Raw genomic sequence first — 16,788 nt, forward strand, 5'->3', positions numbered from 1 at the left:
CTTCAGCCTGGGCAACAAGAGCAAAACTCCATCTCAAAAAAAAAAAAAAAAAGAAAGAAGACAGCAAGGGCAGACTTGAAAGTTTATCTCAAAAAACCTTCTAATGAGTAATAATTGGTCACTGTCTTATTACAAAACAGAAATGTCATGACTTTTTAATGCATATCATAACTTAATAGATCTCATGGCCGGGCGCGGTGGCTCACGCCTGTAATCCCAGCACTTTGGGAGGCCGAGGCGGGTGGATCATGAGGTCAGGAGATTGAGACCATCCTGGCTAACACAGTGAAACCCCATCTCTACTAAAAATACAAAAATTATCTGGGCGTGGTGGCGGGTGCCTGTAGTCCCAGCTACTGGGGAGGCTGAAGCAGAAGAACGGCGTGAACCCAGGAGGCGGATCTTGCAGTGAGCCGAGATCGCGCCACTGCACTCCAGCCTGGGTGACAGGGCGAGACTCCGTCTCAAAAAAAAAAAAAAAAAAAAAAACATCTCATACACCAGAATTCAGATCATGAACCATCATCAAAATAGTTTGGTTGGGCAATCCTGATTTAACTAAGGCTGGCTTGTGGTTAAAGGACTGTGTTCGGTTTTTCGAATTTTAATAATTCTGATTCAGTAACGCTACACTGCTTTCCCCTTCTAAAGATGTGATTGGACTTCGCTAGTAATGTTCAACTTTCACAAAGATCGTAAATGCCATCTTAAAGCCTATTGGAGATTGGTTTTATATTTGGGTTTACATAACTGGCTATGTGACTCTATTTAAATACTGAGGAAATCCCTTCACTGTCTCAGAACCAAGCAAGACTCACCTGTATTTTGTATTTATTTGCCTCTTAAAGGCAAAGGCTGAAGATAAGGCAGCAATATCTACTTTATATTTTTGGCCTTACCTATGCCAATCTAATTAGAATTTCCTGTATCTAAAATGGTTCCCTTTATTTATTAAAAGGCATTTTAGTGTAGTTTATGTGTAATATCAAATAAGGAATATTTAACACTTCTCACATTTTATAGACAATCTATAAGGTCAGATGCTTTTAAAAGTCAGTATGACAAGAAATAGTAGCAAGTTAAACTTTACTTTTGAATTCTTTACTACTTAAGTCAGACTAAGTTATAATTTAGCATTGTCTTTAAAAAGTCATTCGAGGTTGGGCCCAGTGGCTCACGCCTGTAATCCCAGCCCTTTGGGAGGCTAAGGCAGGCGGATCACTTGAGGTCAGGAGTTTGAGACCAGCCTGGCCAACATGGTGGAACCCTGTTCTCTACTAAAAATACAAAAATTAGCCAGCAATGGTGGCAGAGCTAACCCCAGCTCTCAGGAGGCTGAGGCAGGAGAATAGCCTGAACCTGGGAGGCAGAGGTTGTAGTGACCCAAGACTGCACCAGCCTGGGTGACGGAGCAAGACTCTGTATATATATATATATATATATATAAAATAAAAATTCAAAAACATAGAACTGTAGAGCTACCATGTGTCTCCGTGATTGGCAATGGTGCTTTTGCCAACTCATTAGAAAGATTAAAGTAGAGAAGACATACACAAAGTTAAAAATTATGAGTGATCATAAGACTTAAGATAATTAAAAACAAAAACTACACATTAAAGAAAAAGAATACAAAAAAAGCATGTTGGGTTTTCATGATGTGGCAGTATTGCTGACTAACACACAGGAATCTTCTCCAGGTTCCATTACTGTCAATCAACAGGTTGGCCTCCCTGAATAAAGAACAAGGCCAAGGCCGTGTTCTGAGTGTCACGTGGACTAAGTGTCTTCCTCCGTGGCCATGTGTTTACCAACTCAAGAGGCTGGTCCGTCAGAACAAGAAGGGGGTGGGAACATGAGCTATTCATGACCCCAACTCCTGCGAAATAACTCAAAAGCATGTGGCCTACTGACGTGGCATCATCTTCACTCAGAAAGGACCACAGTTACGTGGAAGTGGTTAAGAATGTAGGTTCTGGAACAAAATGGCCTGGGTTCAAATCCTGACCCCACCACTCGCTGGCTGTGAGACCTCAGGCAGGTTACTTCACTGCTCTGTGCCTCAGTTTCCTCACGTGTAAAACCAGTGAGAAAAACAGCAGCAGAGAGAGCTGCCGGAAGGATGGAATAAAGACCTGAAAATAGTGTCTAATACATGGTAAGAAGACAACAAACGGTGGCCATCATCACTGCAGTGGTTTTCTTGATGACTGGTATTCAACAGCACTGTTACTTGGTTTCTAGTAACCAGGCTGACAGAATTAGAGATCAGGCCAACTACATGCAATGCCTAGTTTCCCTTTACTAAATAATGCCAATAACTCGCTAGACACATACCAGGCTCTGCTCACTACATAAGGCTTACCATAAAAATCTACACCTTTATGAGGCTAAAATTTCACCAAAAACCTGAAAATTAAAGCTCAAACATTTCTAATCTCTGATAAATCTCTGAACTCTTTTTACACCTTCAGAAAATTTGAATGTGTGAATACTTGGAACACATGTTGCTTTGTGACGTGACACTGTTTGTAGCCAGACCTTGCTCTGTAAAGTCTAGAAAAATGCAGTTAGTCATGCATTATCACTTGCTATAAAGGACTTAGATTCCACAGAGACATAAATTCAATGACTTCTAAACTGGAAGAAACATTCCCAGCCGTGGAAGTTGGGAATATCACTCTTGGTGACTATGACAGAAAGAGATTCCATGATTTCATGTAGCTCTGGCCCTGCACACTGGGCGTGGTGCTGACACTCACTTTGCCCTTGTGGGTCTCCTGGAGCCACTGGCGAAGTCTAATGAGGCAGCTCTCCTGCAGCGGAGTCAAATCGCCCAGGTATCTCTTGATGTAGTCGGCATCCAGTTTGTCTGGAATGTAAGTGACATTTATTTACAACAAAGAACACTGGAGCTTTAGGCTCCCAAAGTCTCTGTGCTCAGTGGAGTTAACGTGTGGTCCTAGAGTCCTAGAGGCACATGAAACCGCAGAGATGGCAGATGTAAACCAGATTCCTTAGAGGACTTGAGGGATAGGCTCTGAGATCAAATCACTGACTAAACCACAGGTACACTTTCTGACTCAATTATCTTTCCCTGATTACCACTGAGTTACGTCTATTGCCAAATCACAATACTATTCATGACTATAATAGATATTAATGACTGTTTTAATTCCGAGAGGAACATAAAGGACTTGCAAGATATAAAATTTATGGAAAAAAAAAAGCCAGGCAAATCTAAATCTATTTTGAATAGAGCTACTGTGTTGGAGAATGTAAGAAATCTGGTGGCTCACGCCTGTAATCCCAGCTACTCAGGAGGCTGAGGTGGGCAGATCACCTGAGATCAGGAGTTCAAGACAAGCCTGGCCAACATGGTGAAACCCCGTCTCTACTAGGAATATAAAAATTAGTCAGGCGTGGTGGTGCAGGCTTATAATCCCAGCTACTCAAGAGGCTTAGGCAGGAGAATCACTTGAACCCAGGAGACGAAGGCTGCACTGAGCTGAGATTGTGCCACTACACTGCAGCCTGCGCGACAGAGACTTTTTTTATCTCAAAAATAAAAAAATAAAAAAATTAGTCAGGCGTGGTGGCACATGCCTGTGGTCCCAGCTACTCGGGAGGCTGAGGCAGGAAAATCACTTGAACCCGGGAGACGGAGGTTGCAGTGAGCCAAGATGGCACCACTGCACTCCAGCCTGGGCAACAGAGCAATACTCTATCTCAAAACAAACAAACAAACAAACAAACAAAAACACCTTCCTTAGGCCAGGCGTGGTGGCCCACACCTATAATCCCAGCACTTTGGGAGGCTGAGGCAGAAGGATTGCTTGAGCCCAGGAGTTCAAGACCATCCTGGGCAACACAGTGAGACCCCATTTCTTAAACAAACAAACAAACACCTTCCGGTATCCATAAAAGAATAAAAATAACTTGATATAATCCTTCCTATTAACAAAAAATCTAATAAAAAGTAAAATGAATGTATTACATAAGCTAGAGGACAAGGGCCAGAAACGAGAGACGGGTCTTTTCTTTCTGAGTTATCTAATGTTCCAAGGAAGCGGGAACAGGCAGAGCAAACAGAGAGAAAACGGCAACGCCGACTTCCCTAGCCTTGCTCTCGGGATGAAGCCCCTGCCAGACCCACCGTCAGGGGTGCCCACCACGGGCTCAGGTGCGCTGGGGCTGCTGAGGGCATCACCACTCAGCCCCTCCTTGAGGGCAGCTTCTGGGATGACGACGGCCATGGACGCTGCTTGTTTCTTGCAGGATGATGAAGATGTCTCTGAAGAGGGCGTGATGGAAGGCGGAGTCCAACGGGGCACAAAGGTTATGCCTTCTTCTTCTAATTGGCGAAGGTAGTATTCGATGATTTCCTTTCCCTTTAAAACAAAACCAATTTAAAGGTGAGTATATATTCAACATTCAAATTACTCATCTCTCCCAAGATTTTTCTTTTTTTCTAGCCAACAGAAGATGGTGAGCCTCACAAGCTTTTTTTTTTTTTGAGACAGGGTCTCGCTTTGTGGCCCAGGCTAGAGCGCAGTGGCATGATCACAGCTCACTGTACCCTTGACCTCCTGGACTCAAGCCATCCTACCTCAGCCTCCCCAGTAGCTGGGACTACAGGTATATTCCACCTCATCCGGCTAATTTTTGTATTCTTTGTAAATACGGGGTTTCACAATGTTGTCCAGGCTGGTCTCGAACTCCTGGGCTCGAGCAATCTGTCCACCTCAGCCTCCCAAAGTGCTGGGATTACAGGCATGAGCCAGTGCGCCCAGTCCCTCACAAGCTTTTAAAACACCAATAAAACTGAATTGCTACAAAATAAATAGAAAAAAAGAAAAGGCCAAATGCTTCTGTGTTTTTGTTTATTTTACTTGTTCTTTTCCAAGGTTTAGGAAATAGCATCTAATGAGATGGAATTTTTATATGACTATTTTAAAATGCTGATTTAGGGTACTTGTACTCAATATATGATTTCTGTCTCAATTTCAATTCTTTCCAACACAGTACCCTGAAAATGAGCCTTCAAAAACCACTCCATAATCCCACACGGATAGATTTCAAAACCACAATTCCCTAACAACTGATGAACAACAGCACAAAAACGAGAAAGGAAGGTCTTCTGTGGAAGAACTGACAATCCAAGGGGGGCAGCCTGCTCGGCAAGCACCTCCCCAGGCCCCCAGGCCTCCTCCCAATCCTGCAGCAAGGCCTGGGCGCTGTGTGCCAGCTGCTGCTGCCTCTCCCCAACTTCTAACTCTCTCAGCAACTCCAGGCAGACAGTGCCACGGCTAGAGCTACAGGCACCTCCTTCCTCCATCAGCAACCAGCACAACCTCAACCCCTATACCTAAAGATGAGGCAGGGGGTAGGGATCATAGCATCTTCCACCCAAGAAATGCTGCAAATCCCTTGCTAAGCCATCCCCAGCCTTCCAAAAAGATGGGTCATCTCAGAGACTCCTGCCCACCCTCTGCCACAAAATCCCAAGATACACTCACTTTTTTAATGTTGCTGGTATATTGTTTCATTGCAATTTTTTCCACTGTACTTTCAAAACCAAAGAAAGATTTAATATCTAAACTTGCAGACTGTTCAAAACAGGTCCAATCTTCATTTTCAGGGTGAACCTGCAGATAAAGAGAAAGCACTCTCACTGAATTGACAACAGAATATCATCTGCCTGCTCCTCAGTTTAACCAGTAACCAGAAAAAAACACTTACGTTACTAACAATGCTACTACCATAAAGACAGCAGATGGAAAAAATGCCAAAATCATGTTCAAAATCAGGATCAAAAGCACATTCTAAATCATGAAGAGATCCAAATAATTGTTCAAAAACATTTCAAAGACGACTATAAAAGGAGAGCTTCATTTTCATTCTTGCTTCATTCATTCATTCAACATACTCACTGAACAGTCTTCTCCATCATGAACAAAGAGGTACTGGCCTTGGAAGCTTTCAACAGAGTCTAACAGAGGAGACAATCAGCCAGAAACACAGTATGCAAGGAAATTAAAGATAAGTAAGTGCTATGGAAAAAAGAAAACTTGGAGCACAGGCTAAAAGAACCAGGGATGGGGGTCAGGCATGATGGTTCACACCTGCAATCCCGACACTTTGGGAGGCCAAGGTGGGAGGATCACTTGAGTCCAGGAGTTTGAGACCAGCCTGGGCAACGAGCAAGACCTCATCTCTACAAAAAAATTTAAAAACTAGCCAGGCATGGTGACATGTGCCTATAGTCCCAGCTACTTGGGAGGCTGGGGCAGGAGGATCACTTGAGCCTGGGTGGTGGAGGCTGCAGTGAACTGATTGTTGCACTGCACTCCAGCCTGAGTGACAGGGCAAGATCCCATCCCTGAAGAAAAAAAAAAAAGCCTGGGGGTTGGGGAGTCAGGCTGCAGAATTAAATGGGCGGCTGGGGCTGGCCAAGAAGGGGTGACCTGAGCCGAGATGGGAGGAGGTGAGACTAGAGACGTAGGGAAGAATAGCACGGCACAGCGAGCACCTTGGAGCCAAAGCCCCTGGGGGAGGCCCACTGCATGACAGCAAGGACAGGAAAGGCGTAACCAGGAGAGAACTCAGGCCCTTGCAAGTCACCATAAAGACTATGGGCTCTTCCTCTGGGCGAACTGTGGAAACACTCCAGGGTTTTGAGCCCAGAGAAGTGACTTAATCTGACATACTTTAAATAGATCACTTTGAATTCAGTGTTAAGGATACACTGCAGGGGAGAAGGGCAGAAATACAGCAATCTGTCAGGAGAGTATTCTAAAAATCTGATAAAAGAAGTTCTTGAAACAGGGTGGTAAGCAGTGAAGATACTGAGACAGACAAACACTCTCGGCACTATTCTTAAAGGCACACATCTTAATCCTTCATTAGATATTTCTAACATATTACAGTAAGACCAGAAAAGAAGTGGCATATGAATGTAATATTTAAGGCCGCGCGTGGTGGCTCACGCCTGTAATCCCAGCATTTTGGGAGGACGAGGCAGACGGATCATGAGGTCAGGAGTTGGAGACCAGCCTGGCCAACACGGTGAAACCCTGTCTCTACTAAAAATACAAAAATTAGCCGGGCGTGGTGGCGAGTGCCTGTAATCCCAGCTACTTGGGAGGCTGGGGAATGAGAATCACTTGAACCTGGGAGGCAGAGGTTGCAGTGAGCTGAGACTGTGCCACTGCATTTCAGCCTTGGTGACAAGAGTGAGACTCCATCTCAAAAAAAAAAAAAAAAAAATTAGGCCAAGGGGTGGATCACGTGAGGTCAGGAGTTCCAGACCAGCCAGGCCAACATGGTGAAACCCCATCTTTACTAAAAATACAAAAATCAGCCTGGCGTGGTGGCGCGTGCCTGTAATCCGAACTACTAGGGAGGCTGAGGCAGGAGAGTCACTTGAACTCGGGAAGCAGAGGTTGCAGTGAGCCGAGATTGCACCACTGCACTCCGGCCTGGGCGACAGAGGGAGACTGTGTCTCAAAAAAGAAAAAAAAAAAACAAAACCAAATCAAGGCAACACTTGGCTGCCTTCACTGCCACGACAACATAATCCACTCTGCAGGAGACCACACCTGCTACCCTTCCTCACACACATGAGAAATGAGTGACAACATCTAATGAAGAACTGCCCTCTAAGACAAAAAGATGCGCTGTTTAAAATGGTGATCAAACAATCCTCAGAAGCCGTATGTCGGCAGAACGTCTTCCGCCGAGCGACAGATTACTCACGGTGTAGCAGCAATGCTCATTAATGATGACCCGATTGGAAAACGTTTCATTATAAGCCTCAATGTGCAAAGTACGTTCCCGAGAATTCAGTGAGTTTTTCTGGACAAAATAAACATAATCAACTCCTGCAATCTTCAAAAAAAAAAGAAAGAGAAATGGGTTTATTAATAACAACCAATAGCACAGAAGCTATAGTATAAGTTCATGTCGTCTCTGGGGGCTGCCCTCCAGGACGCCCTCTCCCTCCAGGACGCCCTCTCCCTCCAGGACGCCCTCTCCCTCCAGGACGCCCTCTCCCTCCAGGACGCCCTCTCCCTCCAGGACGCCCTCTCCCTCCAGGACGCCCTCTCCCTCCAGGACGCCCTCTCCCTCCAGGACGCCCTCTCCCTCCAGGACGCCCTCTCCCTCCAGGACGCCCTCTCCCTCCAAGACGTCCTTTCCGACCCTTACCTTCTTCAGCAGTCTGGGTGCATCTACATCCAGCTTGCAGCGCCTTTCAATGACATGAATAGCCCCATCTTCGCTCTTGAATTCATTCACAGTGTCACTGCCCACAAACATCGGAATCAAAGGACATGTAGGGAACCTCCTTTCATAGGCCTATAAATTTAAAAACCAAGAAAGCAGAAGTGAGCAAAGACACAACCTGATGTCCTGCCGCTGACTGTGTTCTCCCCGGAACAGCACCTCTTGGTGCACGGCAACAGGCAGCGCCACAACTGTCTTCACATCTGAAGCTTTCATTAAAGAAGAAAAAGACGCTCCATGTCCGTGGATCGGAAGATTCAACCTAGTAAAGATCTCAATTCTCCCCATAAGTAACATCATTCCTAACAAAACCCCAGCAAGACTTTGTGGTAACTATAGACAAGATTGTTTTAAAATTTATATGGAAAGACAAAGGAACTAGAACAACTAAAACAATTTTGAAAAAGATGAATAAATTGGGAAGAATCAGTCACCCCGGTATTAAGGCTTACTCCATAACTACAGTAATCAAGACCATCTAGTATTAGTAGAGGGGTAACGGACATACAGATCTATGGGACAAAATACAGAGCCCAGAAATAGACTCAAACAAATACACCCAACTGATTTATTTTTTAGTATCTGCACCTGTCAGGGAACACCAACTGATTTTCAACAGAGATGTAAAAGCAATGAGGGAAAGAAAGCAGGCCAGTCTTTTCAACATGTTACTGGAGCAATTACACATCCATGGGTTGAAACAATAATAACAATGAATCTTGACCTAAACCTCACACCTTGTATAAAAATTAACTCAAAGATCAGCGACTTCAATGTAAAACACAAAACTAAAACTTTTAGGAAAAAAAAATAGAAAATCTTTGGGATCCTGGGCCAGGCAAAGAATTCTTAGATGTGACAACAAAATCACAACCCATAGGAGAAAAGATATATAAAATGAACTTCCTCAAAGTTAAAAACATTTGCTCAGAGAAAGACCCTGTTAAGGCCGGGCGCGGTGGCTCACGCTTGTCATCCCAGCACTTTGGGAGTTTGAGGTGGGCAGATCACGAGGTCAGGAGATTGAGACCATCCTGGATAACACGGTGAAACCCCGTCTCTACTAAAAATACAAAAAATTAGCCGGGCGTGGTGGCAGGTGCCTGTAGTTCCAGCTACTGGGGAGGCTGAGGCAGGAGAATGGCGTGAACCCGGGAGGCGGAGCTTGCAGTGAGCCGAGATCGCGCCACTGCACTCCAGCCTGGGCGACAGAGTGAGACTCCATCTCAAAACAAAACAAAACCCCTGTTAAGAGAATGAAAAAACAAACTACAAAATGGGAGGAGGGATTTACAAACCATGTATCTGACAAAGGACTAGTGCCTAGAATACATAAAAAATTCTTAAAACTCAACATAAATACAGTGAGCCAGGAGAACACTGGTTTGGACTGAGCTCCTGCACCCGGCCCAGCAGACCAAACCAAAATGGAGTCCCTCTTGGTAACCTCCATACCACCAAGCCAAAAGTAAGTTGTTTATCTGACTTTGCAAGAAATCAGGAGAAAGAGAACAGCAAATCCCCCAAATGGCCCAGTTTGGGCCAGCGTGATAAGGAAGTCCCCTCTGCATTAACCTTTACAAGGAAAGTCACTCTAAAACCACCCATCTGCTCTCTGTTCTCTGTGTCTGTTTCCCTCACCCCTTTTCTGTCTACAAAGCCAGCTTCCCCTGCTCAGCTCATGAGAACACTCATTCTATTTCACAGAATTCTGTTTTATAGAATGAGGTGTTGCCTGATTCTGGAATCAAAAAAGCCAATTAAGATCCATACACTATATTTTTTGTAATTTTGTCTTTTGACACACAATTGAAATTTAAAAATGGTTAAGATGGTAAGTTTTATGTGCTTTTACCATGATAAAAAAAAAAAACAAAAAACTCAAAAGAGTTTTAAAAAGTCCAATTAGAAAATGTGCAAGAGACAGGAAGTGATATCTCACCTGAGAGGACACACAGATGGCAAATAAGCACACAAGAGATGTTCATTAGAGAAAAGGGCCATTGGGGAAATGCAAATTAAAATCACAAAGGAGTATCACTATACAACTATCAGAATGGCTAAAATAAAACGCAGTGCTGGTTAGGATGTGGAAGAACTGAATCCCTTCCACATCATTGGCAGGAATGTAAAATGGTGCAACCGCTCCAGAAAACAGGTATCTTCTTAAAACCTAAACATGCAACGGTATACAACCCAACAAATGCACTCCTGGGCATTTATCCCAGAGCAATGAGAGCTTATGTTCGCACAAAACCCCATATACAAACATTCATAGCAGCGTTACTCATAACAGAAACTGGAAACAACTCCGAGATGTCCTTCCTGAGTGAGGCTAAATGGACTGCGCTGCAGCCACACCACGAACACTACTCAGCAAAAAAAGAATGAACTATTGATCCAGGTGAGGAACTGGATGAATCGTGGGAGAATTATGCTAAGCTAAAAAAAAAAGCCTCAGCAGTTACATACGGTATGATTCCCTGTCCATAACATTCTTGAAAAGACAAAACTATAGAAACCGAAAACAGAAGAGTGGTTGCCAGGGGCTAAGGAAGGGGTGGGGACAGGAGCGAAGCAGGTGTGGCTGTAAAAGGGCCATAAGAGAGATGCCTGGGAAACACTCTGCGTCTCGACTATGCGCACGGCAGCATCCTGACTGTGCTGGTGCACACAGTTCTGCAAGATGTTATCACTGGGGGAAGATGAGTAAAGAACACATGAGATCTTTCAAGATTATTCCTTGTGAATAATTAAATTATTCAATATTATTCTTTGTGAATAATTTAATTTACTCTGTAGCAATCCACAAAGATTACCAAACTAAAGATGTTGCAGAATTCATATTAAAACCTAAGCGATCCAGAGGCCCAGGCGTGCAGATCACTTGAGCCCAGGAGTTTCAGACCAGCCTAGGCAACATAGCATAACCCCATCTCTACAAAAAATATAAAAATTAGCCAGGTGTGGTGGTACATGCCTGTAGTTCTAGCTACTCAGGAGGCTGACATGGGAGGACCACCTGAGCCCAGGAGGTGCAGGCTGCAGTGACCTGTGATTGCACCACTGCACTCCAGCCTGGGTAACAGAGTAAGAGTAAGACCCCGTCTCAAAAAAAAAAAAATTCCAGTAGCCCATGGTGCATGTGAACTGGAAGTCATAGGATATAGGGTAATAAGAATAAGGCCGGGTGCAGTGGCTCACGTCTGTAATCCCAGCACTTAGGGAGGCCAAGGCAGGCAGATGATTTGATGCCAGGAGTTTGAGACCATCCTGACCAACATGTCGAAACCCCATTTCTACCAAAAATACAAAAATTAGCTGGGCACGGCAGCATACACCTGTAATCCCAGCTACATGGGAGGCTGAGGTGGGAAAATCACTAGAACCTGGGAGGCAGAGGGTGCAGTGAGCCAAAATGGCGCCACCACACTCCAAACTGGGCGGCAGAGCGAGACTCTGTCTCAGAAAAAAGGGGTGTGGGGGGAGGGGGGCATAGGGTAGTAAGAATCTAGGCTGTAAGAAGGAACCTGAAAAAGGAAACCCAGTGCCTGCCCCTGTGGTCGGCCCCATTATAAAGGAAGGTACTGCAGGATGACTCTTGCTTGACTGATAGATGTCACCCCTCTGTAAGGCTGTATGGGTTGAGCATCCCTTCTCCAAAATACCTGGGACCAGAAGTGCTTCTGATTTCAGATTTTTTTCGGATCTTGGGAATAGCTCTATTATACTTACTGGTTGAGCATCTCAAATTCACAGATCTGAAATCCAAAATGCTCCAATGAGCATTTCCTTTGAGCATCATATCAGTGCTCAAAAAGTTTCTGATCTGGAGCATTTCAGACTTTGAACTTTCAAATTTGAGATGCTCAACCTGTACTAAAAATGAGGCAGGGTTAGAACTGTGAATTCCCATCTTAAATTAATCACAACCAAAAACAAGAGTTAAGGAAGAAACCTTTGGTGTTAAAAATATTAATGAAAATGGCACAAATGGCTTTCATTTTACTTCTGACAAGGTACAAGTAGCTTCAGACCATTATTATACTAAAAACACTCCCTTTCTGGCAGCAATTCCCTGATGTTTACCTTCAACAGGACTGCCCTTCTGAACAGAAGTAATACACAGATCACAAACATTGCCATCAAGATCCCAGAAGGACTAGAGAATCACAGGAATTCCTCCACCTGGGTTTTTACTACGATTCCTTCAAAGTCACCCTCGGTTTTCTTGCCTGTATCTCACTTTCTCTCCACAACGTTACAAGGTTAAATCAATGTGAAAAGCACATGCTACACTCCAGCTGCCTACGCACAAGGGACCATGGTAGTCAGTACAGGAGGGAGGGAAGGGAGTCAATGACATCCATGAGGGTCAGAAGGATAAGCAGGTGCCAGGATGCAGAAGGGGGAGAACACGCTCTGCATGGAGAGGCAGCGTGGGGAAAGCCTTTGAGAGAGAAAAGGCATGCATGCTGGGCCTCAAAGCGTGCCAGGGTCTGTTCACAGTCAGCGAGGCGGAGAGCGTTTCCAGGAAAGAACTCAGGAGTGCGACTGCAAGGCAACCTCAGGTGGCGGCAGGACCCATAGCCCCCAGGGGAGGGAAGTGGTGAGAGGTGAGGCCAGGGGTCGCTGTGGTGCATGACGATGTGGCATAGACCATGCCTTGCCGGGTGCAGACAGAAGGCCCTGGCCTTCCTCTCCAGGAGCTGGGATGGAGGGAGCGCGAACAGGTGGCCAGAGTCACATTTTCAGAAAATTAATATGAGACTCATGCGCAGGATGGTCTGGAAAGGATGCAAAACCCACATGTGGTAGCCAATTATATTTGCTTCTTAAATGTTCTTACTTTGGAAGTTAAAAATATATTCTTTATATTTATCTGCTCCCCTCTTCTACTCAAACATATTCTGAATCCCATTACTGCCAGAATCTTGAAAAATCACTCAGTATCTGTCTCTTCATACACTTTATGTAAACAACACTTAAGCAGTTTAATCACCTGCTCAGATCCCACCACAGATAAGTCCCATTCAAAGCCCTAAGAATTTATTAAGTACCGAACACGAACAATTGCTAGGAAAACAGGTTGGCTACCATTTGTTCTATACGGACACTGAAAACCATCTAAACTGACTTCCACTGCACTCTAATTAAAAAAAAAAAAACAAAAAAAACTGGCTTTGTACATTCCAGTACTGTGACGTACCAAGAAATTGAGACTTACAAAGGTTTCAAACAAAATGCATCTTTTTAAGTGACATATAGGGCAGAGTAAGCACTTACTAAGAGGTAGCCTTAGCTAGAACTAGGCCATTTTCAAAATACACACACCATCCTTCCAATTCTTGAAACAGAGTGGTCAGCATAAGGTGTCACCCACGCAGCCTCACCTTGAATTTCAACCACACTAAAAACGTTCTCTTCCCTGTAAAATTATCCATCCATGTAGACTCATATTTGCACAGACATTCACTTTACCTTGGCATGCCCAACCAGATGACATTTAAGGTATCCAGGCTAAGGAGCAGCTAACTCAGAAGCTGCACTGACCTCTCCAGAGCTCTGTCAGCGTCAGGGGCAGTTAGCAAGCGCCTCCCTTACTCCCTCCACATTCTCTTCCAAGCCTGTCACTCTGCCACCAAATGCACTGCTAGGCTGCAGGGCAGAGACTTTTCATCCTCAGGAGAATGAGGACTTCAATGCCTAAAACAAAGTCGTTGTCCAAAAAACATGTTTTGAAGCATACAATACAATCTTACTCAATAAAAAGATAAGTCCTGCCTTTTGTTTCTGCACTCTCTTACCCTGACCCGTCTTTCAGAGATATGTTAAGGTCAGTAAATTCTGCATACTGTCAGCATACACAATTCTAACTGTGGAGGGTTCTGGAAATGAAAAGACTGCAAAAAGTAGATGTAACTTTCATCTCTGGGATGGCTTAGGTACCAGAACCTGAGTTTTTCAGCATGAGCTACAAGCCACACAAGTTTCTACAAAGTATGTAAGCAGGCCCTGAAAAACAGAAGCATTCTAATTTGATTAAAAACATCAATCTATGTACTAGCTCCTAGCTCTTTCCATTGGAAGGGGTGAAAAGCAATGACATCTCAGTTCATGATGAGCAAACTTGGCAACCAGATCTTGATTTCCAAATACCAGTCCCTATTACAAAGGAATCCGTGCGGTTGATTACAAGTCTGGAGCAAGGGAAGGTCAAGGCGAGGCAGAAACATTTCTCACCAGGAGGTGAGGGAGTGCTCAGTGACAGATGGGCATATGTCCAAGGGACAGAGGAACCAGCCTGAAGGGGCTCCACTCGCCAAGTCTGGGATAATTTGAACACCAGAAAGAAAAAAAGGTGGCAAAGCATTATAAACCACATAGTGATACTCAACAGGGGAGAAAATTTTTCAGGAAAAAAAAAATCTAATAAACACAGAAGGAGTGCCAATTAGGAAATCACCATTTTCTAGCCACCAATGCACAATAACTGATTCAGACAAGGATCATCAATGAACGCTAACATAAGGCATTCAGAAGAGACAGAGTCTCAAATTATCATCCTGCAGGTTACAGATAAATTTAACAAAGGAACAAAGGTGGGTACCTTTACAATGGAAAGATCTCATGGGCACCACCTTCACCAAATGACTGAACTGAGCCCCAGCAACAGGACAGCCGCAGAGCCTGGCGTGATGCAGTGGAAGCAGACACAAACACCACAGGCTTCTGCGGCCCTCAGGACAAAGATGGTTGACCCTTAGCTAATCATGAGGAAATAAGGCCGGGCATGGTGGCTCACCCCTGTAATCCCAGCACTTTGGGAGGCCAAGGCAGGCAAATCACCTGAGGTCAGGAGTTTGAGACCCGCCTGGCCAACATGGTGAAACTATGTTTCTACTAAAAATACAAAAATTAGCCGGGCGTGGTGGCACATGCCTATAATCCCAGCTACTCGGGAGGAAATCATCAGACAAACCCAAATTATGGAACATTCTACACAACCACCCTAGACGCTTAAATGAAAAAAAAAATGTCAGAGTCTTGAAAGATAAACAGAAGAAGCAAGGAACTGTCTAGAATAAAGGCATCTAAAGAGAGAACAACCAAATGCAATGCTGCATTAGCTCTTGGATTGGCATAGAAATAGCTATCGAAACATCTGGGGAACAACCAAGGAAATGCAACCATGCGTTTCATATTGAATAACACTTTTTTATTTTTTATTTGTATTTTTCTGAGACAGGGTCTCACTCTGGTCACCCAGGCTGGAGTGCAGTGGCACAGTCTTGGCTCACTGCATCCTCCACCTCCTGGCTCAAGCGATACTCCCACTTCAGCCTCCCAAGTACCTGGGACCACAGGTGCAGGATTCTTTGCCTGTGATAATAATCACAACTAGACAGAAGAATATCTATTCCTAGGCAATACATGTTTTAGTATGTAGGGGTAAAGTGTCATGACATAAAGCAACTTACTTTCAAATGTTTCTACAAAATGTATGTGCACATGTGTTTGTGAAAGAGACAGAGAAAGCAAATGTGCTAATTTACCTAGGGGACATGCATACAGGTGTTCACAGTACTTTTCTACCAACTTTTTAAAAAATGAGCATTACTCATAATAAAAAGTTTGGAAAGCCATTAATAGTTTGAAAAAGGTAGCTTTAGGGGAGAAAGTCCACATGTAAAATAAAACCTGCTTTTATGACACAGAGTCAGAGCCTACACAGATTGGTACAAACCAAGAAATCAACCTACAGTTTTTATTGTCTTTTGCAATAACTGATTAAATACAACACTGCCACGTTTTAGATGTGAAAACGTGTACAAATTTTAGGTCTGCCCGAAGCTCTGGTCGAGGTGGTGGCAGGCCTGGTGCGCAACACAGCGGGACAGGGTCTTCTCCTGGGGCCTCAGCACTGGCTCCAGCTCCTTGGGGCTAGGAGGAGCAGCAGCCTGGGGAGCTTATGCTTTTCAAGCAAAGCCAGCAACCTGGACTTTTCTGGAAAGCTTCTCTATTTTTAAAACCCCGTTTGAGCCACAGAGCCCACATCAGCAGGCCTTCACGTTTTATCTCTGCACTAAAAGAATGTGGGAAGAACCCCTTTTTCAACTCTCCCAGGTTCAAATCACTGCGCCGGAAGAGCAGCAGCAATTTCCAGGTATCCACAGTGTCATCCAGCCATTTCCTAATCACGCCCAATATTTACCAAACACACAGTCAAGAAAGGCTGGATGAAATGAACTCTCCCAGAAGTAAGTTCCTCAGAGAGGGAGAAAGGTTCTTTGATGTATCCTTTTTAAAGGAAAAATTATTTCTGTAAGACAAATAGCTACTGTAATCATTTGCTCACTCATTTTTACATAGCAATTGTTTCAGTAATAAAAACAAAACTAGGGCCTCATCAACCTGACCCTGAGAGGAAGCTCCTCCCGGGTAACTGCTTCCTCCCACCTTCCTACACCCACTCTTCCTCTTTCAAAAGGGATTTCTGAGCCT

At 44.3% G+C, this 16,788-nt stretch overlaps 1 protein-coding gene across 4 annotated transcripts in view; it reads right to left on the bottom strand.

The window, feature by feature from the left end:
- The window catches only part of SEC14L1 (SEC14 like lipid binding 1), a 125,605-nt gene that overhangs the window by 17,507 nt on the left and 91,310 nt on the right, over positions 1-16,788 (bottom strand). For all 4 annotated transcript variants that reach the window (XR_008680261.2, XM_063706061.1, XM_031007605.3 and 1 more), the window contains exons 4-8: positions 8,206-8,355; positions 7,756-7,887; positions 5,517-5,645; positions 4,154-4,388; positions 2,760-2,869 (exon numbers count right to left, since the gene is read on the bottom strand). Coding sequence is in view for 3 of the 4 variants with exons in the window: in XM_063706061.1 (XP_063562131.1) it covers positions 2,760-2,869; positions 4,154-4,388; positions 5,517-5,645; positions 7,756-7,887; positions 8,206-8,355 (756 nt within the window). In the remaining variant the exon portion in view is untranslated. The remainder of the gene's footprint in view (positions 1-2,759; positions 2,870-4,153; positions 4,389-5,516; positions 5,646-7,755; positions 7,888-8,205; positions 8,356-16,788) is intronic.

This window comes from Gorilla gorilla, chromosome 4, assembly GCF_029281585.2.
Source record: "Gorilla gorilla gorilla isolate KB3781 chromosome 4, NHGRI_mGorGor1-v2.1_pri, whole genome shotgun sequence".
Classification (NCBI taxonomy): Eukaryota; Metazoa; Chordata; class Mammalia; order Primates; family Hominidae; genus Gorilla; species Gorilla gorilla.